Source organism: Paramisgurnus dabryanus, chromosome 24 (genome assembly GCF_030506205.2).
Source record: "Paramisgurnus dabryanus chromosome 24, PD_genome_1.1, whole genome shotgun sequence".
Lineage (NCBI taxonomy): Eukaryota > Metazoa > Chordata > Actinopteri > Cypriniformes > Cobitidae > Paramisgurnus > Paramisgurnus dabryanus.
Window position 1 is genome coordinate 29,694,792 of NC_133360.1, and position 23,717 is coordinate 29,718,508.

General features: G+C 35.7%; 1 protein-coding gene across 2 annotated transcripts in view; it reads right to left on the reverse strand.

Annotated features, from left to right (window-relative positions):
* Nucleotides 1–265: 265 nt before the first annotated feature.
* Nucleotides 266–23,717, reverse strand: part of LOC135741170 (phosphofurin acidic cluster sorting protein 2) — a 52,318-nt gene continuing 28,866 nt past the window's right edge. Inside the window, exons 11-25 of one of the 2 annotated variants that reach the window (XM_065259839.2) lie at nucleotides 23,305–23,391; nucleotides 22,503–22,639; nucleotides 20,904–21,036; nucleotides 20,721–20,825; nucleotides 20,519–20,625; nucleotides 20,235–20,389; nucleotides 19,122–19,232; nucleotides 18,730–18,832; nucleotides 16,466–16,498; nucleotides 8,733–8,775; nucleotides 8,317–8,359; nucleotides 8,102–8,240; nucleotides 5,996–6,219; nucleotides 5,076–5,189; nucleotides 266–2,112 (exon numbers count right to left, since the gene is read on the reverse strand). In XM_065259839.2, the coding sequence (XP_065115911.1) occupies nucleotides 1,997–2,112; nucleotides 5,076–5,189; nucleotides 5,996–6,219; nucleotides 8,102–8,240; nucleotides 8,317–8,359; nucleotides 8,733–8,775; nucleotides 16,466–16,498; nucleotides 18,730–18,832; nucleotides 19,122–19,232; nucleotides 20,235–20,389; nucleotides 20,519–20,625; nucleotides 20,721–20,825; nucleotides 20,904–21,036; nucleotides 22,503–22,639; nucleotides 23,305–23,391 (1,650 nt within the window). In that variant the 3' untranslated portion in view covers nucleotides 266–1,996. The remainder of the gene's footprint in view (nucleotides 2,113–5,075; nucleotides 5,190–5,995; nucleotides 6,220–8,101; nucleotides 8,241–8,316; nucleotides 8,360–8,732; nucleotides 8,776–16,465; nucleotides 16,499–18,729; nucleotides 18,833–19,121; nucleotides 19,233–20,234; nucleotides 20,390–20,518; nucleotides 20,626–20,720; nucleotides 20,826–20,903; nucleotides 21,037–22,502; nucleotides 22,640–23,304; nucleotides 23,392–23,717) is intronic. The other variant, XM_065259840.2, reaches the window with a different exon arrangement.

Consider the following 23,717-nt stretch of genomic DNA (forward strand, 5'->3'; position numbering starts at 1 on the left):
ATTTGGTTTGTGCAATTCCCCAAGCACATTTAAACGTTTGATGGAACATATGTTTAGGGATCAGCTGTTTCAAACATTGTTATATTCTTACACAGAAGCCCAATAACTTGAGAGATTGAAAATAGTTTTTAGTGGGCATTTCTGGTCCTGGAGGGCCACTGTCCTGTAAAGTTTAGCAGGTATAAAGTAACCAGATTTGAAAAAGGATCTGCATTAACAATCAGGCCATTGAGAGAACAGCATGGAAACAACACAAACACATATTTTTTTTCTAATTTATTTCCACAATACTCAAATAATATTCTGAATATTATCAAATACTGAAAATAATGTGTTTTTACACACAATGAAAAGAACACACTGGTTCACTTTAGTTTCATTTACATGTCTAAATTACAAAAAAAACATGTCTATATAAGAGATCAACTCCTTTAAAAAGAGATACAAAAACAAATAGTAACATTAAATGTGTTACTCACAATGCAGCTATGGTTAAAATCATTTTCATATTCATATGACAATTAAAACCAGTAGAAAGGATATGAAATGGCAGTTTATGTTTCTATACACGTATTAAAGACAACAGGAGAAAATCTTTCCTCTGTGAATCCTTCAAAATCAATACTGTCATACTTTAAAAAGATGCTTTGTGCAAATGTCTGTATTTCTATTTCAAACAGACAGCTTAAATATTAGTGTTCTCCAGATTAAAGAATCTCCCAATGCCAAAAATAGTGCTTAAAAATAACAAGAGTAACTAAAGACTTCAGCAGCCCACATTAAATAAACTAATCATAAAATCAATACAAACAGAGTTCATGGAAAATAAGAGTAACAGTTCTGAAAGACGCTTAAACAAAACGTTTACTCTCTGAGAAATGTAACAATATTGCAGTTTCCTCTTGACTTTAAAATAACACCACAGCAAAATAACCCACGCAAATGAATACTGATGCTTTCATACAAAAAGCACACAAAATCACAGGTAAAGCTGCTATAAACACTGTTTGTCAATATGTACTGTATAAACAGGAGATCTTTGTAAAGGGACTTAAAGCAGGAGATTTACCACAGATATTCACAAACACTCAATAGGATGAGATCACAAATCATTTTTTGTTCTCATCCTAACAAACATGAGCCCTTGTTAGCTGGCAGTGACTGGACCCTGTATTCAGAGCATACACACACACATGATCACATGCTAACCCTATTCACACTCTCGCACACACACAAATCCACATACATGGGACTAAAACCATTTAAAGGGCCTTTAAAATCACTTTCATATAAATCTATGTTACCTGTTACCTCGCAACTTGATTTCCCTTTAGATTGTACTCTTTTACTTAAATTATCACACTGTGACATGTGTTTTATCCCCCAAACACATTCTCAATTCATCCAGTTAATGACACTTTAACTATTAGTAAATCCAAGTCAATTTTCTTTATCACAAAGTGTGCATGTTATTAAAAAAATAAAAAGACGTGCCTTTTTTTCACAGCTCCAATTAAATCATTCTGCAACATAAATGTAACCCCTCCCACATGTGCATTAACCCCTCCCACTTGCAAATCACGCATCATTGCGAAATTCACAAAACTCACAAACACACCTGTTGCACAAAAACTCATTTGACTTCACTTCTTAAATCCCATTCTATAATATTGTACATAGAACAATTACTGACACTGAAAATTTCACAGAAATAATAATAATGAACTATAATTCAAACAAAGTGCGACTGAAGCTGTACGTGTCTGTACACTTCCTACCACACACTTACTGCTTACCATAAAATAAAAGACAGTGCTTGTTTTTAAACATCTCATTGTTTCTTTCACTGCCAGATTAACAAAAATGATGAGCAACAATACTTCTGACACAGGCTTTCAAATCAACAAGGAAAAATTTCCACAGGAAAATCCATAAGTCTGTTTCACTCCCTCATTTGTAATGTTTAATGTGCAGGAGGGGTTTCTGGAATGGCAGTTCACACAGGTTTGCTGTAGCTAAAGATTCCCACTGGAAAGTGCTTAACGTGCGTTGGCCACTGTGCTGCTAGCTGGAAAAACTTTACGTCATGCCACTCCACGCCATCAATTGAAACTGCAAAAGAACAAAGCAACTTTACCACATTGTTATTTATACATTAATTTGACTTTTTCCTCGCCATTGACGAGTTATCTCGTCAATTAAGAGAATACATTTGTAAAAAAAAGGGTTCCTGATGAGTTATGTTAATCTGTAATACCGCGATAATACACTAGATGGCGCACCCAATTTATAAAAAACTGAGCAATTATACACTAGATGGCGCACCCAATTTATAAAAAACTGAGCGATTATACACTAGATGGCGCACCCAATTTATAAAAAACTGAGCGATTATACACTAGATGGCGCACCCAATTTATAAAAAACTGAGCGATTATACACTAGATGGCGCACCCAATTTATAAAAAACTGAGCGGTTATACACTAGATGGCGCACCCAATTTATAAAAAACTGAGCGATTATACACTAGATGGCGCACCCAATTTATAAAAAACTGAGCGATTATACACTAGATGGCGCACCCAATTTATAAAAAACTGAGCGGTTATACACTAGATGGCGCACCCAATTTATAAAAAACTGAGCGATTATACACTAGATGGCGCACCCAATTTATAAAAAACTGAGCGGTTATACACTAGATGGCCCACCCAATTTATAAAAAACGGAGCGATTGTACACTAGATCAGAGGTTTTCAAACCTTTTGTGTGTGTGGACCACTATTTGATATAAAGATTTTCGCGGACCACCTCATAATACTCTTAATAAAATATGTCTACACAAAGTCCTGAATTTATCTGCACCTGCTTTACTAGCACTAAAACTTTAACTGGTCATCACATCAGTACAACAGATTCTTAAAACATATTCTTAAAAAATATATATTATTTTATATTTTATTTTGCCTTTACACGAACCACCTGCAGTACCCTCACGGACCACATTTTGGGAATGGCCGCACTAGATGGCACACCCAATTTATAAAAAACGGAGCGATTGTACACTAGATGACACACCCAATTTATAAAAAACTGACGCAATTTTTTTATGAATCTGATCGCTAACAAAATTCCTTCACAAAAATGCAATTATTTCAGCTTTTTGCTAAAAAAATATTTTAAAGAAAAAAACCCATATTTAAGAGTTTATCAGCAGAGAAAAAATATAGATAGGATGAAACATTTTTCCCCGTTTTATTTGTTTGTTTGTTTATTGTTTGTTTGGAAGCAAAGGGTATGTTTTTTCATTTCATATATTTGTATGTTTATATATTTTTAGAAGAAAAATTTTCTGAAATGCATTTGGTGAAAATCACAAAAAATGCTTGCAGGCAACTTTTTAAAAAAAGGCTATCGGCGAATAAGTTAAACTTCTCATGAAAACTTTGAGTTTGGTCCAAAACTCGTTTTTACGTTAGTACATTTGGAGTGTTCTGAATAAGCAGACATGTGCAAAATGTTAGTAATTGGCATAATACACGCCCTAACCAGCTCCATATAGATGAGATTTATCAGATGCAAGCATCCTGTCTTGATTAGGTGTCTGAACCGAAAAAAAATTTCAGACTGTGTACATATATCAGTGTGGCTAAACTGATCTCTGAAACAAATACTTTGTCGAAAATAAAATGTTTTGGTTTGCTAAAGGCTTTAGCCTCCTTGTTAGAGCGTCCGACTCTTATGGCATACAGGAGTGATTTGAATCCCGCTCAGGGCCTGTGCATGTAGGACTGGTTAAATTTTTTCATAATCGATTTCAACAGTTATAAAAATATAGCTTAATACCCTGAATCGGCCCGTAGTTCATAATTTTTCATAAATAAAAATATTTGAGAAAACCCCCCTATGATTTTTTTCACAAATCGCACCCTGCCTAAATGTAAAAATAGATTAACATGTGTTTGATAAGATTCAACATGCTTATATACCGGGTGCCCTCACCAGCAACTGGAAACACAAAAGTTTGAGCAACTCCACATGTTCATTAATGACATAATATACCAATGTGCCCGTAGCAATTTGTACAGCTTTCCCACTGCTACTGACAGAAAAGGAACCTTATGTTTTGGCTATTACTGTCACAGCCACACAATGTGCTGCAGTGGATGATTAGTATGTGAAATTCAGCCAGTGGGATGATGTGGATGGTCGAATGTCTACTTGAATATCAAAAACTCTGTGTAATGATGTGTACCAGCCCCCAGTTAGTTGTGAGTGTGCTTTTAGTATGTCTTGACCTGCTCTGGAGAACTAGTGTACCTCTCTTGCTACAGCAAATATAAACACTTTGCATTTCCTGAAGAGCAACATCAAGTATTCGACTCCAAAAATACTCACTATGCCATACTCAATGAAGGCCGGTCGAGACACTTGAAAGGATCCCTATTCTGTTGACGAAGGTCTGAGAGGAAGTACTTTCATGTCAGAAATACACCTCTCATCTACAGGCATTTATTTGAAAAGTGAGATGTGGGCCTTTCCAAAGCAATACTGAAGAGGGTGCCAGTGCCACACCTGCCAAAGCACCCAGATCAAGCTCAAGCTGGAGAGCAACTGCTGATTTTCTCCTCATGTCCAGCAGAGAAGTTGAAAACTCAGGTTTTGGGCCAAATAATAGCATTCATTCGGCTCCAAAGAACAAGTCTGTATGCAAGCTATCTCCTATTTATACCTGGATATCCGGGGCAGCGAGTGGCATGCTCCAACATTGACATAACGTCAAAGTGAGTGACAAAATGGAAACTCTTGTTTTTCCCTTAATTAATTTATGATCAAATATAATAAAAACATAAAAGTTTAGTAAGGGAGTCAGTTGTGAAGACTGAAATGGCTCTGAATGGCTCAGATTCACTGTGGATGAATGTGATTTAATCTCAATTGTAAGATGTTTTTCAGAATCTTTTTAACTTACCTTAAAACACCTTAAAAAAATACAATCTTTGACAGCACATGTCATGTTGTGATTGTTTTGTGTTTCTTGTTCATTGCATTTAAATAGTGTGTGATTATTTACCCTTCAGCATAGTGTGCTGGTGTTTGGCGGTGCAGATGAGTCGGCTAATGGCGTCGATCACCTGACTCTTAGAATCCACATCCTTCTCTTTCGGCTTCTTGCTTAGAAAAATAACTGAGAAGAGAAATAACCACACATAAAAACGCCTCTTGCGGAATCTTTCAAACAATAATGAGAACGTATCCAAAGCTAGACAGAATAACAAGACATTTTAGCATTTATATTAGTGCATTTATGGTTATGCCTGGCATTCAGACTACTCAGGAATTTTTGACCCTTGTAAACTGAGACTTTTGTAATGTTGCCAGTGTAGATGGACCAAGTAAGACACTTATGTAAACGAAGGCATAAGTGCCCACATTTGCATTAACATGATGCACAAGCACCAACCTCTCCACTCGCGGGTATCATCTGCCTTCGCATAAAACCAGAGGAACGCTTTCAGATTTGTGCTGAGTTCTATGAATTTCTCTCCATTCTCACCCAAAGAGTATGTGTGTATATATATATGTAGGTATACATATATGTACGTATGTATGTATATGTATTATGTGTATGTATGCATGCACACATATATAAGGGTTGTTAATCGATTTAAATATTTAATCTAGATGAATTGCATGATTGTCATGAGTTAATGTTGTGCATCATGAGCAGTTTTGTTATGAAATGAGGATCATTCAACTTTGGCTATATAAGGGTGCACATGATCTGATTTCACATAAAACAACTTTTTCCCAATACATTTATATACAACCTATTATGATAATGCTATGCAAGTAATGTGTGAAAAAGTAGCTTTCAATAAATCTTTTTAACGTGCGTTAATAAATCCAAAAACCCTGTGACAGGGCTACGTGTCCATATGAGAAGAGGTTTCCAGGTTAATAAACCATTGCGAAGCAGTCTCTTTGAATTACCTTTCTTGTTTTTCTCCTTCATGACAACAGTCATGGCCATGCCGGGAGGAGGTGTCGGTTCGCCTCCACTTGGAATTCTAGACACCTGCAGTGAGCGGAAGTTACTCTTCAGTGTGTTCTTAATTCCCACATCTCTCTTGTCACCTTCTTTCTTCTTCTCTGATCCCTGAAGTGTCCAGTAATCCACCTGAAGACCCATTACCTCACCGCCAGAGCCTGGAGAACTACACACAAACACAATTTGGCTCAGAGGAAATATGATGAGAGATTAGCTCTGTTAACACATTAAGGGATGGACAGCAGCATTTTCTTCCAGGTGTGGGCCTGGAAATGCGATCACACAACTGAATAAACGAAGGAACAACTGAACACAATTAAAGTGACAGCAGTAAAGGCTTCTCCATAAATGCAGTCACTCTGGTTTACACTCCCTAAACTTAACACGACCTGGGGCTTAACTTAATCTACATTGTTTCTTGGGTCTGCACCATTTCTTTCAAGGCAAAGAAACCCGGGCATCTTCCCCTTATTGTTTGGTGACAGTTGTGTAGACATAATCCAGAAATGCGCAGGTGCTGTGCAATTCAACTATATCTAACATTGATTCATGGGTTGAGTATATGCGCTCAATCTGCACAGATTGCATAAACTTCTGCAGAAAATTAACTAACTACAAATTATAAAATATAACCTGCCAGTGATTTCACATCGTTACCACAACAGCTGGACAGAGCCAGCGGCACCAATCTCAGCCCATGGCTGTTTCTCAATGTCAATTCTCGGAAGCCAGAATTTCAAGGACGCTACGTCATCGACATCCATCGAAGGACTGTTCAAATGTTGAGGATCCTCGGAATTGCAACCAAGCACAGAGTCCTTCATTTAACCATTGCGCTCTCAAATCACCAACAATCCTATGCGCCAAAAGCACACCTTTTTATTGCCGTAATGACGCAATGATGTGCACTTGCTAGCCTGTTCCATTTATGTGTTCTCCAAATGCTAAAGAGGAGCCTCGCCTAGCCTCTGAAGGAAGTGACTTGTAAGGACCAGTCCTGCCAAGGAAGTATCCTTGACATTGAGAAACAGCCCATGAGTCCACTCCAGAGCTCACTGCCTCAACCAAGATGGCCGCCCCTGACCAGGAAACCATGATGGTCTCCTGCTTCTTTCCTCCGCTTCCTGTCCAGCCTGTTTTATCCTGTTTTCCATTAACAAGTTGTCACCACACAGATCTGTGTTCCATTAAGCTAGTAAAATATTTCAGTTATTGGGGTAGATTTGATTAGCCATTGGGTTTGCTTTGTTACACAAATATGGCAACCCTTCCAAGCCAGAAGACCAAACTTTATAATTACTAAACTAACACAAAAGACCAACGTGTTAGTTAACTCAACATTAAAGTTACTATAGTTAAAAACCTGTAATATTGAGTAAACACACATTAAAATAACACATGTTCACCTGTGAAAAAATACCCAATGCATTTCAGGAATATAAATCTATGTAGGGTTTATAACCAGAGGCTTTGCAATGTTATGGCTGATGATTTGGTTTTGTTTTGCAGCCACAGAACCTGGGCACCTTGTGGTTATTGAGTCATTATTGAGTTATTGAGGTGTCACGATCCTGTCTTCCTTGTCCCCAAGACGATTGGATGTTTTTGTGTGCCATGTGCTCTCCAATAACCAAGTAACGTGTGTTGTTACCCCGCCCTCTTGTTTCCTTATTATTTAGCTCTTTACTGTTTAATGCAAATCTGATGTGTCGTCTTGTGTGCTGCTTTCAGATCCAGTTAAGCTATGTTTTCATTTTGCTGTTTTTGCCCTCTCGTTGGTATTTTCTGTTAAATCATCAAGTTGTTTTTTCTAAAGTGCAGTCTGCACTGAGCTTAAACACAAACAAAAATACAGCAAAATGGCTGAAAAAAAAATGTATGTGTTGCATTGGCCCAGTCACACCTTAACACAATTGAAATGGTGTGCGTGTGTGTGTGTGTGTGTGTGTGTGTGTGTGTGTGTGTGTGTGTGTGTGTGTGTGTGTGTGTGTGTGTGTGTGTGTGTGCGTGTGCGTGTGCGTGTGCGTGTGCGTGTGCATGTATTGTACCCTGCTGTAGAGAGACTGGCAGAGACAGAAGGAGATGATGGAGGTGTAGAGGTCATGTCTTTGCTGTGTGAGGTCCCCGTCTGGGCCGGAGGTGAGGACAGCATGTTCACGCTTCCCACCATCACATCATCAGAGTCCACTACAGAAGAAACACTTTCACTGCTCTTATTCTCTTGATCTGTATCATGGATGTGTCGTGTTAATGTAAATCTTACCGGATGTAGATAAGCTGTGTTCTACAATTCCCACTTTCACCAACTGCAGGAATAATACAAATGTTCAACTGGTTCATATATTTAATACTGCTACAATTTCTGCAAAATGCTGTTTAGGTATTTTTCAATAATAATTTTTCTTACAATAACTTTGGTAACTGACTTAGGGGGGTTGATTTATATGAATGCAATTAACACTACAAACAGTGTAAAATCAAGAATGGAATGACATCTTTTGGTAAAGGTCCTAATGATTTTAATTATTTCTCTAACAGCAATGCATGCATAATGCAGGGCACTTAAATTACATATAAATGACATAAAACTTGGGGAACTTATTTACAAAAAAAAATCTATTAATGGAAAGGAATAATGGAACCCTTCAGAAAGAGCGGAAATTAAAAAGCATTTCTTACCCCAATGAACGGGACAAACTTCTGACAGGAGTCTTCATCAGGACTGTCAAAGAGAAAGATAACATCATTACGGAGTACACATAACTACACAAATCTAAGCTTAGGCTTTCAGTGAGATTGGGATGATGGGAGATGTGTGTGAGGACTGTCAGGGTGTGGAGGGTGAGAATGGGTGGTGTCAGATCTCATAGTCAAACACATGGTGGTGCATCTTGTGAGTCATGCCATGGCTGAGGGTCATGACAAAATGCTGGAATAGCTTCTTACATCCTCCACCAATCAGTGATGGTGTAAGGCCACAGGCTATACATTAAACGCACATTACTGAACTCACTGTTATATAATCTCAAAGCAGTCTAATGACTGAATCCCTGATCTGCTCTTCAAGTCTCAAAAAACAAACAAAAGAGAGACCTCAACATTTTTTCAAAAGATTGCAACTAACAAACTCTCACCAGACTTTTTTTGGGTGGGTGAGTTTAGGTAGAGGCAGAAAGACAGCTAACCGATGTGACAGGATTATCTATCTCATAGAGAAACCCAGCGTGTATAGTAAAGAGTATAAATCATTAAATGCCCTATAATTATGTGCTGAATGGGTGCAGAAGTGTGCGCTGCAAGTGCGAGAGTTTTTGTTGATTGATTCTGTCATCTGGAGATATTTCACTTGCTTCCACTGATCAGTACTGTAACTATCAGTTACATGACAATCTGCAAAGCAGTTATGAGACTCATATGAGAGCAATACAATCACATGAAAACAATATTGATTCGCTTACAACATAAGTGGGAGGGTTTGGGGCGCAGCGGATCTGCAACAAGCCAATCCTTTAACAAGTTTCCTGACCTACATACACACTTTTTTTAATAAATAACAACATGACTAACAGTGAAATAGTACAACTAAATGATTTTATATTAATTTGCACTATATATTTAACCTTTTGGTGACATGTTAAAGTAGCTTTCCTCTCTGGCCAACTTTAACTCTTTCGCCACCACTGACGAGTTATCTCATCAATTATGAGTTAATATTTATCTGATAAATATGCCTTTTTGACAATTTACTGGCAATACCGCTTTTATCCACTAGATAGCCAATTTATTAAAAAACTGAAGCAAAAGTGATTTAATGAATTTTAAACTGCATGTATGTTTGATAATCGTTCTGAGTCTGATCTCTAACATAAATTCCTTTACAAAAATGCATTTTTATAAGCTTTTTGCTCAGAATTTTGTATTTTTGAAGAGAAATATCCATATATCAGTGGTTAAATTAAGTAATTAAAGTAAATGGATGAAAAAAGGATTTTTTTCCATTTGTTTGTTTGTTTATTTGTTTATTGTTTGTTTCAAAGCAGAGGGTCTGTTCTTTCATTTGATATATTTTTATGTTTGTAGAATAATTTTTTTTAAATCACAAAAATGTTGGCGGGCAAGTTTTTAAAAAAAGGCTGGTGATAAATGAGTTAAAGGGGCGGTGCCCCAGAGCCCCCTATTGACCAGCCGCCACTAATTTGCATTACTTGTGTACCTGACTCAATTGACTTGTATTTGCTTCCTTTAGTTTTCCATATGTTTTTCCTTTGCCTTAATCGTAATGTTGGTACTTAAGGGGTCTTTTTTATAATTTAAATGTGCTAAATTATATCTCATTTATGTGTCTCAAACAAAACTTTTTTTTAAAAATCATTCAATAAAACAGTGCCATAAATTTCACCTCATTGTAGCAGCTTGAAATCTTCTGAAAACACATTTCATTATATTTGCATTTTAAAGTTACATAAATCTTAAATCATAAATATTACATATAAAACACAACGATTGTTGTTAAATGCGTATCTTTGTTTGATTTTGATTGGTGGGGACCAGCGTTTGAAATTAACACGCTAGGTTAAAAATCAGTTGCCAAACTACTAGCCAATTTGGTGGGCTACTTTTTATAAATAATGTTTAATCGTTAATTTCTTTGTAAGGCTCATGTATGTGTACACATTTATGAGTCACATTTTATAAATTATCACATTAAACATAACCCCTGCCCAGTGCAAAACATTGCACTAAAACAGAAACATGATTTGGATCACAATTTATCAACATCTTTAAGTAATGAAGTCATAGGCAACAGTCAATTATCATGACATTATAGACAGATTCAGCGACAAGAACATAAAAAAACTGGTTTTATGACCCAACTTCCAGTAGACTTTTGAAAATATATCTAAAAACCTCTACAGGTAGAGACAGATGAACCCGCAGCGTCATTTAACGGCTGGGTGGCAGCCTTACAGTTAGCTATAATAACTGTTCTGAGGTCAGTTTTACTGCTATGATGAGCTGGTAACATATAAGCCTTGCTCACTAATTAGATGTACTACGACATGGTGTTTGTAGTCAATGTTAAAGGTTTCAGGGATGATGCCAGCTTAGCTTGGGGGATAATATGTATTAAGAGTTTCTCCCACTTGTGCCATCGTCCCATTCTCTTTAAAGCCTATTGTGTTTAAAAAAATAATAATTCCATGAAGAATGGAGATCAGGAAAGAAAGAAAGCCCCAGGTTTTAAGATTGCACCCAATGTAAGAAATCTCTCATCTAGTTTGCTGGATGATATAATTTCTTTCTTATCCGCTGGTCAAACTGATTTAATCTAGCAGTGTCATGAGTTATAACCTCTATCAACTCCTCATATATGTGTCTGACTCATCAAACAGTGATGCCATGGCAACTAGTCGAGGCAGGAGAACCGACATGCGGTCATAGTGTAATTTCTATGGAAGTAAATCTGTGCCGTTGGGTTTTGAATTCTAATTCTTAGCACTGAATTTTTTTACATCAAATTTTTAACACTGAATTTTATTTTGCATCTAAATCAGACTTTGAATTTTAAAAGCCATCGAATTTCTAGCACAGTTTTTGTGCCTATGACATTTTTTTCAATGTTTTAAAAAAATTCAGTGTAAAAAAAATTCAATGTCTAAAAAAATTCAGTGAAAAAAAATTCAATGTGTTTTAAAAGATTCAGTGTAAAAACATTCAATGTTTCAAAAGATTTTGTGTAAAAAATTCAATGTCTCAAAAAATTCAGTGCAAAATAATTCAACGTCTCAAAAAATTCAGTGTAAAAATATTCAGAGTCAACATCCGGGGAAGCAAGGAGAAGCAATCGATCCCTGTATCAAATCATTCAACATCCAGCCAATCATTTACGCTCCATTGGTCACGTGACACCGAAACGGGAAGTGGGTGAAGTTCAGGCTGGTTCAGGCAAAGGGTTTATTTGCATTAACATACGAACACATTTTTCACATCAGGCAGATCGTATCATCAGTATATCAGGACACAGTCCGTTTACATTTATCAACATCAAAGTGACTACTGTATCTGGATGTGTGATCGATCCCGTGCGGGGAGACGCGCTGGATGAATAGCTGTCAATCACAAATGGCTACAACTGGCTTTAACCATATGATTTAGGGTTGTCGCGGTAACTGCACTCCCGTATTGTACAGTTCTACTGAGAAGCAAACAGCAGAGAATAACTAGCAACCCTAATAACCGTGATTCACCTTTTTAGCTTTATATTTTAAGCTTTAAAGGTTTTGTCTTTGTTTATTAATATTTGCAGCGTCCGCACCGCGTACTTTACCTGAACTCGACTTTCACCCACATGCTTTTTACCAGCAAAATTAATGTGAAACATGAGGATGACAATCCCGACTTCACTGTTTTAGTCTGCCTTAATAACGTGCTTTAGGCTCTGTCTGAACTTATACGTTTTTGTTCTGTAGCCTACTTTGTTCACTCACATATTTCTATATCAACAATAAACTGTTACCTTTGTTTCCTGATAAGTTTAATATGATTTAAATAAAAGAGCTAACAATTTCCTAAATTTCCTGTTCATGTCTCCCTCTAGTCTAGTGTGTAAGAAGTGAAGTAATGTAATTTACAAACACATTTAGGTATAAGAAACTTACTTTGCATAAAACCAACACTGAGCAAATGTATTTGGTCAATGTTATTATGGTTTGTACGTGTTTAACCTAAAACGTGTTAAATGCGATAGAAACAGCTGACTGACCAGCGCAACATTCACGTACTGACCCTATGTCGCCATGGAAACTCAAACATTAAAACGATCCATTAAATTCTGCTACTAAATATTAAATCTCTACATTAATAATAATGTAGAGATTGGAACATATTAAACATATTAAACATATGCCTGAATAACTTAAAAATACAAGCAGTGTTAAAATGCTTTTGTATATCGATTTATTTCAAGATACTTTCAAGCTTATATTGCTCCACAAATATGAATAGAATAGACAGGATTTAAATTGAATTTCTTTATCTAACTTTTGCGAGTTTGTCCTTGGTTTATATTGTTGTAGTTTTATATTGATTAAACAAATGATTGGTTTGCTTATTTTAAATAAATCTAAGGATCTTTAGATGTATTTATGTATTAAGGCAGGTAAAATATTTTCCATTTATTCCTTTTTGGTAAACCTTCTCCTTTATATAAGTGAGTCATTTTAGTAATTTATTGTTGTTCTGTTATAATAAAATAATAATAAACAAACACTAAGCATTCGTAGTAATGGAAAATTATGTCTTTCATTTATTTGTGTTAGAACGCATACCATCCATCGAATTTGTTTTATTAATAAACAAGCTGTTTAGCGAGTTTGTCATTGTACTATTTTATTGGTTTTAAGTTTTTCGTTCATAATAATAATAAAGAAACATTTTTAAAAACTATTTTAATTCAAGAAATGGAAATATTTAATAATCTGACTTTAAAAGCAAAAGTGATCTACAGATGAACGGCTTTGCCAAATGGCTATTTCCTATAAAATATGCGGTTTGTTTAGTTCAGAAGGTGAAAAAATCCTTACCTGTATTTAGGTAATCCATCCCTAATAATACAACACATCTATGTAAGAACGTAAGTCTCCGTGTTATTTTTACATTATGACTTAAAAGAACAATTTGGAAAATTAGATTAGAAGCGCGTGAATCCGCAATTACACTTGCTTTGAAGGCAGCTTATTTTTCCAGAGAAAGATATGGTAACATTTCTTCAGAAGAATTGCTGAAACCTATTAATTTACTGATGTTTTTATTAGTACTCCAGCTGTTTTATCGGCCTTTAAGATGGGACGCGGCAGTCAAGTTCATGCTGAAAGCGAGGTGAATTCCAAATGGCGTTTTAGCGCCCTTGAAGGGCACTTCAGGAAGGGGATGTCACACAGTCGATCCAAATAAAGAGAAACTGATGTGCGTTTTTCATTGCTCTATTCGCCAAGTCTATTTGAATTGACCACACCATGAGACAATTGTGCAACTTTCTCTAGAGTTTATACATCAAGTGTTCTGATCTTCGAAGGGAATATGGCATAGGATAAGCTATTGGAATACGCCCTTTATCTTTGCTTGAGCGGCAGTCCCGTAGGCTTTAACCAATCATTGAACAGATTTTTAACAACAAATCATAAAACATTTTACTGACCCTAAAGTGTTAAAAAGATTGCGGGAAAATGTTTTGGAATTTCTTTTCATTCAAACATTAAAAATCTCATTCATATAATTAAGAAACTAAGAACACAGGGCTTTAAATGTGATGGCGCTTTAGGCAAATCATTAAACAAAATACACAGAAGAATTTTCGTTGTGTTTTATTTATCCATCTTGATGTGTGGCGCAAGAACGGATAACATTCCGATCACAAACGCAGCCGGGGACGGATCTCACTCAATCCAGCCATGGAATCTGCATTTACAGGTCAACGTCACACAAAACACCGCTAACTATCATTAATCTTCTCCCTGACAGCTGTCAAAAATAAAGGAGGTTGGAGCGCATTTTAAAACTCCTGCTCGTATTTTTAAGTTATTCAGGCATATGTTTAATACGTTCCAACTATTCATGTAGAGATTTAATATTTAGTAGCAGAATTTAATGGATCGTTTTAATGTTTGAGTTTCCATGGCGACATAGGGTCAGTACGTGAATGTTGCGCTGGTCAGTCAGCTGTTTCTATCTCATTTAACACGTTTTAGGTTAAACACGTACAAACCATAATAACATTGACCAAATACATTTGCTCAGTGTTGGTTTTATGCAAAGTAAGTTTCTTATACCTAAATGTGTTTGTAAATTACATTACTTCACTTCTTACACACTAGACTAGAGGGAGACATGAACAGGAAATTTAGGAAATTGTTAGCTCTTTTATTTAAATCATATTAAACTTATCAGGAAACAAAGGTAACAGTTTATTGTTGATATAGAAATATGTGAGTGAACAAAGTAGGCTACAGAACAAAAACGTATAAGTTCAGACAGAGCCTAAAGCACGTTATTAAGGCAGACTAAAACAGTGAAGTCGGGATTGTCATCCTCATGTTTCACATTAATTTTGCTGGTAAAAAGCATGTGGGTGAAAGTCGAGTTCAGGTAAAGTACGCGGTGCGGACGCTGCAAATATTAATAAACAAAGACAAAACCTTTAAAGCTTAAAATATAAAGCTAAAAAGGTGAATCACGGTTATTAGGGTTGCTAGTTATTCTCTGCTGTTTGCTTCTCAGTAGAACTGTACAATACGGGAGTGCAGTTACCGCGACAACCCTAAATCATATGGTTAAAGCCAGTTGTAGCCATTTGTGATTGACAGCTATTCATCCAGCGCGTCTCCCCGCACGGGATCGATCACACATCCAGCTACAGTAGTCACTTTGATGTTGATAAATGTAAACGGACTGTGTCCTGATATACTGATGATACGATCTGCCTGATGTGAAAAATGTGTTCGTATGTTAATGCAAATAAACCCTTTGCCTGAACCAGCCTGAACTTCACCCACTTCCCGTTTCGGTGTCACGTGACCAATGGAGCGTAAATGATTGGCTGGATGTTGAATGATTTGATACAGGGATCGATTGCTTCTCCTTGCTTCCCCGGATGTTGACTCTGAATATTTTTACACTGAATTTTTTGAGACGTTGAATTATTTTGCACTGAATTTTTTGAGACATTGAATTTTTTACACAAAATCTTTTGAAACATTGAATGTTTTTACACTGAATCTTTTAAAACACATTGAATTTTTTTTCACTGAATTTTTTTAGACATTGAATTTTTTTTACACTGAATTTTTTTAAAACATTGAAAAAAATGTCATAGGCACAAAAACTGTGCTAGAAATTCGATGGCTTTTAAAATTCAAAGTCTGATTTAGATGCAAAATAAAATTCAGTGTTAAAAATTTGATGTAAAAAAATTCAGTGCTAAGAATTAGAATTCAAAACCCAACGGCACAGATTTACTTCCATAAATTTCATGATGCAGCGTAGAGTTCCCTCGAAAGGGAACAAAAGACACAGACCGACATCAGTGGTTATATTGTTTTAAAAACTCATCGCAGTCATGTGATACGGCTCTATATCAGCACAGCTGTAATTAGGACAGAAGCAGGAGGCTGCAGCTCAATACAATATAATAATTTAATGGGATTATTTCGTTTCAAAGCAATGCAACAATCATTGACGAGATTGTAAAGGTCATACAGCGTGTAACTGGCTGAAATCTTCTCAAACCTGTTGAACTAAGTCAAACCAGACCAAACCTACATCGGATACAGACAGCAAAGACTGGATTATGAAAACAGACAGTGATTTAGACTGACAGGTGACATTCACTTCACCCCAAACACACAGTTAGGTACCTGATGTAAAAATCAAAATACAAACTTCTCTTCCTTGAAGGCAAAAACAAAAGAAAAGGAGGAGAAAACCCAAAGCAAAGCGGTTACGGCGTCATTCTCAACACAAGACAAAATAAAACAAACGAGAAACAAACATGCAAACTATGATTCAAAAGACTTTGGTTTGATCTACTGTTTAGACTGAAGATAATGATAATGTACTTGTAAATAATTTCCTTAAACACGTCCAGGTTATTTTTACCCTAAAATCAAAAAATATAAATCACAAGCAACAACTTTCATGATTGTAGGGTAAAATGTTTAAAAGCCATTTATCATACAGTATCTCAGGGCCAGTGGGGTTAGCACTGTACTTTATAAGGCTCAGTACGGTCTTAAATCAGCCTTAAAACACACTGTCAAGTTCATTACTAAAATATCAAAATGCAGTTTGTTGAGAATGTCTCTATTGCATGTGTATATACTGTATGTTCAGCCAGTTGCTTGAATAACGTTTATTTGATTTGTTTTCTTAAACAGCAGCAGCTATATTTTATACTTGATTTATACAGAATCTCGTTGCTCTTTTATATTGATATATAACTTTATTAATAAAAATGGTTTTATTTAATTAGCATGTTTTTGTGGTTTGATTTGTAACCAAAAATTGAGTTTTCTGGTACAGACTAACTTAAATTTTGGTACTTTGACAATTGCATATTTTAATTTATTTTAGTGTAATTACTATTAACTTAAAAGGTGAATAAGTCTATATAAAATGTGACCACGCCTGTGAAACCAAAGCTTAAGTCACGTAATCTAAATATTGTATAAGATTTAGAAAGTAGTCATGACCATAAACATTCAGCATATTCAGCGTGCAACCCGGTGCAAAATTTCAATGTTTTTCTGCTTTTTGGACATGCACATCATAAAAAATTCATTTGTTTTATAAGACTTTTAAGAATTTTCCTATAAATGCGTCATATATCACTAAAAACTGGACAATGTCCGTTTTCACGTGGAATGCGACCAGGGTTTGAAATGAACTTTTTCCACTCACCAGCCAATTTAAAAACTTCTACTAGCCAAAGATAGAAAGAAAATAACAAGATTAACTGTGTCATATCTTTATTTTAGTAAGTTTTACATTTATTTAACATTTTATTATTATTTATTATTAAATCTGAATTGCAGAACAATTCTGTCATTTCAGGTTATACCACCAAAAACTATTTTAAATATTGTTCAAGTCAAGTAAACAGCACTAAACCTTTGCGACAATGTGGGTCTGCAAACCTATTTCATTTATGTCCCCACCAGGATTTAAAATTAACATTTATACTAACCAGCCAATTTGGCTACTAAATTAAGTTTAAGAACTTCTGTTAGCCAAAAAGCAAGAAAATAATCAAATTAACTATGTCACATTTTTATTTATAAAACATTTATTGAACATGTTATTAATTTATTATAAATATGAATGGTGTATTATTCAAACACAATTCTGTCATCCTGCCATCTTCTCTCTTCCTCTTTTAACCTTGCCCTACTGAAAAATCCAGCTAACACCAGCATAAGCTAGTAGCTGGTTTTAACTGGTTTAAGGTGGTAGTAGCTGATCCTCCCAGCCTGACAAAGCTGGTGGGTCAGCTATTTACCTTTTTACGGTTACGGTTAGGGTTAGGCAGGTGTTCATTTCAAACCCTGTATGCAACACATAAACAGTAAATGACCAAAGAAATGGCTTTAGCTTTGTTTTTCACAGGCATGGTCACAAATTGGTTGTATTGTGTCAAAATAGGCTGTACTGAAATACAATACCCTGCGTAGGTGCACAGTGTAACTGTTTAACTCTTGAAAGAAATGCAATAAACTATATTATCAGTGGTGTAAAGACCTTACAAAATGAACCGTATTGTTTTTATTACCTCAGAATGAGTCATTTCTATCTACATACACCATGGGAACCCCAGACATGAAAGTCGTCATTTTGAACCACCATGTTTGTACAGTAGCCCTAAATAGACAAACTGCTTTACACAGCACATTTTGTCACTACGTTCTCTCAGACGACGACATGTTTGTCCTGTGGCAGCTACCGTAGCTTCTCTATGCACTAAAATCTACACACAGCGTCTTTACTATAAAGGTTTTGTTATTATTTAGAACACAGATTTTTTTACTGTATCAGCAGAAGATGATGAAGAAACAGTTTAATATTATAACACATCTCATTACATGCATTTAATGAATTCTTTCATACACACAAAACAAGACGCTACCTTTTCTGTTTATAGGTGAGCATGGCCTCAGAAATCGGGAACTGATGGGAGAGATTTGCTCCGGTGAGATACTGTGACACACGTCCGGCCACATCAATATTATCTGAGGAGGTTTTTAAACATCACATGCATTGAGTATCATCAAACCACAAAAACCAGAAATTAAGATTTTATAAGATGTTCTTAACGTAAATAAACTTTTTCCCTGGTTCAAAATTAGGTGAAGGTGCTATCCTGATGTCCTGAAGAATATTTTTTGTGTTTTTATAATTAAAAGATTAAATAAATTTGCATTTTTATGTATAAAACATTACATAACAAAAATTAAAGCTTTGTTTGTCATATTTGAAGAATTTATGTTAACAGAAAGTATGTTAGTTTCAAAGTCAAACCTGAAGTCGGTGCCTCCAACCTCCCAAACACATCCCTCCAGCCTGCGTCCATGAAGATGTTATTGAATTTACTGTCAAATGTTGAGATGTACTTGGCCAATGGATGACAACCTGACCAGAAACACAGCATTTAAATGATCATTGAAATTAGCTTTAGTTGGTAAATATGTTAAATCCCAGCTGAAATTTTTTTTCTATGTGTATATCTTAAGACTTCTTTCTTTAACAAAGCATTCACATAATTTGTCTAGTAAATGTACTTATCTTGCAATAGTTAAACTGTACGTAACAAAGCATTCACATAACTCGTCTGGGTAATATACTAATGCCGCAATAGCTAGCCTGTCTGGAACCGAGCATATATTAAAACACAACGATACATTATTAATACGCTAGCTTGTAAAGTTTATTCATAGCCGCTGTATTTTGCTACTTATATTTCTGTTTTTCCCTGCAATGTAAAGCTGCTTTAAAACAATTACCAATTGTTAAAAGCGCTATATAAATAAAATTGAATTGAAATTGAAGTCAATATATATTAGGGGTGAAACAGTACAAACTGTAAAGTGTGATTTATACTTTTATGTATGTTACCCCTAGCTGTAGCCTCTACATTGTAGGCTATGTGTCATTTGTGTCGAAGTGCAATTACACATGCTGATCGTCATCTTTGTTTTTACCTTGCAAGTGGAAATGCGTATAAGGAAATGTGATACCTGAGGGAGGGGTTCTTGCAGACCAATCACAAAGCTTGTGGTTCACATAGAATTTACGCACTGTAACATTTTTGGAGAGGTGTACGTCAGGCTTTGCCGTAGACTAAATGCAAAACTATAATTTGGTATGTATAAAATGCATTCTGACTTATAAACAATCCGTGTTAAAGAGTTGGATTCCCATGCTAAACATGGGCACAGTTACTCACGGCTGAGTAAATTATTTTTCAAGTCAAAAAACTAAACTTTCAACATCCACCATTGTTATATGTGTTTTTTTTTATTTCTGTATCATTTGTGTAATATTATATTTGTATTTTATTTATTTTAATGTGTTATAGATACCATATAGCTGCTGTTAGGTGTGGTCATTTCAGACTCAGATGTTTCTGCTTACCCACAGGAATGACCAGGAAACGGATATAACTCAACCAATCAGGCGTCTTGTTGGCGAGCTGCTCCACAAAACAGCGAAGAACGGTGCTGAGGTAACTCTGATCACCCGCCACAGCAACCTTAATGGTTGGCGGCGTCTGTGCATTACAGTTACAGCTGACAAAACAACAACAGAGACCATTACAATACACTGAATGAAAAACATGCTGAATTGATTAAAATGCCAGCTGGATTTTTTTCCATGTATAATACAGTGAATTATTTCAGTCTGTGTGTTTGACTTACAATCGCTGAATCCTGGTGACAATGGTGTTGAACGCACCCTGGACATCTGCAGGTGAGATGGTGGACACAACGGGCTGCTGATGCTCCTGAAGGATCTCATTCAAATACTGACAGAGAAATATAATGTTTCCTTTTCATCTCTCAAATAAATCCAAACACACAATACAAGATCATACACGCACACACACACACAGACACACACCTGTCCCTGCCAGTCTGTAGTGTTGATAAGGATCATGCTCTCTGGCAGATGTTCATCAGAGTTCAGGATCTGATTCAGTTGATCGTATACTGATTTTCTCGGCACCTGCGCAGATAATAAACACGTGCTCACACAAATCTCTTTCATTACACTAACAATATAGAGACACTAACACGCACTTACCTGTGTAATGAGTCTGGAGTCGGGTGATGTTTCGCTCTCGATGCTGTTGGTTCGATCGCTTTGAGCTTTTGAGTTCTGTCTGTCCTTCATCGATGTGCTGCGTGGACGACGCTGTGATTTACTGTCAGCTTTACTGTCCACACAACAAAGAGACAAGCATATAATCACAATTGAACATCTTTTAACACAAGTATAACACACACTTAAACCTCATTCACACAGCACTTTAGTCCCAGAAAATTTTGTACAATTGTCAGAGAGGCTTCTGTGTAAACACAAACACGTCCCGTAAATGTTCTGGGATTGCTCCATATAAAGAGGACCTAATAACATTGCCGTAACATTTACAGAAACCATTCTGTGTGAACAAGATGCAGAAATAATGACATAAGGGGCGTGACATCGCAACAACCAAGTTATGGTTCAGCTTTTTAAAACGAGGGATTTACATGCAGATTAACATTCAAACAAAATTTCTTCACAAAAATGCAATTATTTATTTTCTAAAAAATAATTTTTGAAGAAAAATACTCAAATTTATGAGTTTATAGGCAAAGAAAAAATAAAGAGTTTGTTGCAAAACGACATAAATCCGTTTTTAACATTTTGTCAAAAGATGTTTATTTTTATGTTAAAATGTTATCATTTTGTTTTATGGTGCTAATTAGCTGTATTTTTTTAGTTGTGAAGGTTTAAATAAAAAACAAACTAATTGCATTAATTGGAATGCACAACCAAAATACGAGATTTCTGAAAAATTAAAAAAATTTAATCTCACTTTGCAGCGAAACTCTTCAAATATAGATAGGATGAAACGTTGTTTTCCCCCGTTTTGTTTGTTTGAAAGCAAAGGGTCTGTTCTTTCATGTGATATATTTGTATGTTTATATATTTTTAGAAGAAAATTTTCCTGGAAGACATTTTGTGAAACTTTTGTGAAAATCACACAAAATAATGGTGGGCAACTTTTTAAAAAAAGGCTGGCGGTGAATGAGTTAAACACATCATGTGACTTAACAGGATCTTTATGGAACGTGTGTGAACATAGACACAGATTTCGTGAAATCATTGGCAGTGTGAATGAACCAAAAATCTAACAATCCCGGATGTATTTCTGTGTATTTTCCGTAATATCTGTGTAAAAAGGGCTTTATAGTCTGTTAAACCTCATCACAACTCCAGCAAGTATACATAAAGTCCATGCTGGAAAACTCAAATCAAATCACTAAAATCCCATCAAATTAAAGTGATAGATGACTGAGCTGGACATTAGCAATTTTCCATTTCTATAGCACATTTTCCAAATCTGCATTGTTGTAAAGCAGCGTTACAGAAAATTAGACCCTTAGCAATAGAGACAGGGAAACAGCATAAAAATAAGAAAGAAGGGATACATAAACAGGATAAAGTATAAAATGCAAGGGTGATAGAGCTGTTTTTTTACAACAGAGATGCTGGTTTTAAAAAATTTTAAAAATTATATTCATGTGAATTTTATAGAGAAATGAAACAAATAATTGCTAAAGTGTAAAAAATGAATGTGAAATGAAGATGGAATGAAACCAGGAGGACTAGAATACAACACTATTGAAGCGTTACCTAGGTGACATGAGAGTCTGAGATTCGGCCTTGCAGAGTTTGCCAACACTTCCTGTTAATTTCTCTGTGTTCACATCCCAGCTCATGTTGGAATCACATGTGACCGATCCCCCGCCCGCCTCCTCCTCCATCAGCTCCTGCACGGAGAAATAAACACCCGACAGGGAACATGGATCACTTTAAGGGCTCAGAAAAATTGTCATGTTGCCGTGGTCACGGCCACTTAGCCACAAAGAAGAAAAACACAAGTGCTGATGGCTCGGAAAAAGAAAATGGTGTATGCAAATGTATACAAGATACTATTAACATGTATACCATATATACACTATATATTTTATACATTTAAATATAAAACAAGCATTTAATTTTTATTTTGTAGTCGCCAAAACAAATTTTGCTCTGCATGCGCACTCTCTGTCTCCAAACAAAGCGCTGTCTCTCTCTCTCTCTCTCTCTTCATCACACATATTAATAACAAAAAAACTGAAATGAGAGTGAGATTATGTTCATTTTAATTGTTTTTTCAAGAAAACTGAATTATGTGTGTGCAGATTGTGGCTCTATCAATTCATCCATATTTCTAATGTTGGGGCTATATTTTGTTATAGCAATTCTCATATGAGTTTAGCGCGCCAAATGTTTTTCTCTCATGGGCCGGATGTGGCCCACAGGCCACCTATTGAAGAACCCTGTCTTTGATTATAGTGTGTCACAAATACTGATGGTTGTTTGATATTTTATATTCAAACGTTACAACTTTACTACACTTTACACCACTATTACTGAATAATCATGTACCAACCACAGCTGTAGAGTCCAACAATGCGGTCTCATCCAAATATCGAGCAGCAGCGCTTTTGTTCTTATCCACTGTTAACACATCACCACCCTACAAACACAAACAATGAAAATATTCAAGATTTATTCATTTTGGATTTCTGATTAACTAAATTGACCAGATCAAAATGACAAAAATCAGAGAAACAGACAAAAATTCACTTCTTCTCTTAAACAGCACAAATCAGACGTTTTTCATCTTTAAGGGGCGGTTTCCCGGACCAGGATTAGCTTAATCCAGGACTAGGCCTTAGTTTAATTAGGAAATATAACTAGTTTTAACAAACATGCTGTGAGGATTTTTAGAGACGAACCCAAGCGCAGACGTATATGAACACTTAACACTTTATTAAATATAAAACTAGAAAACAAAACCCA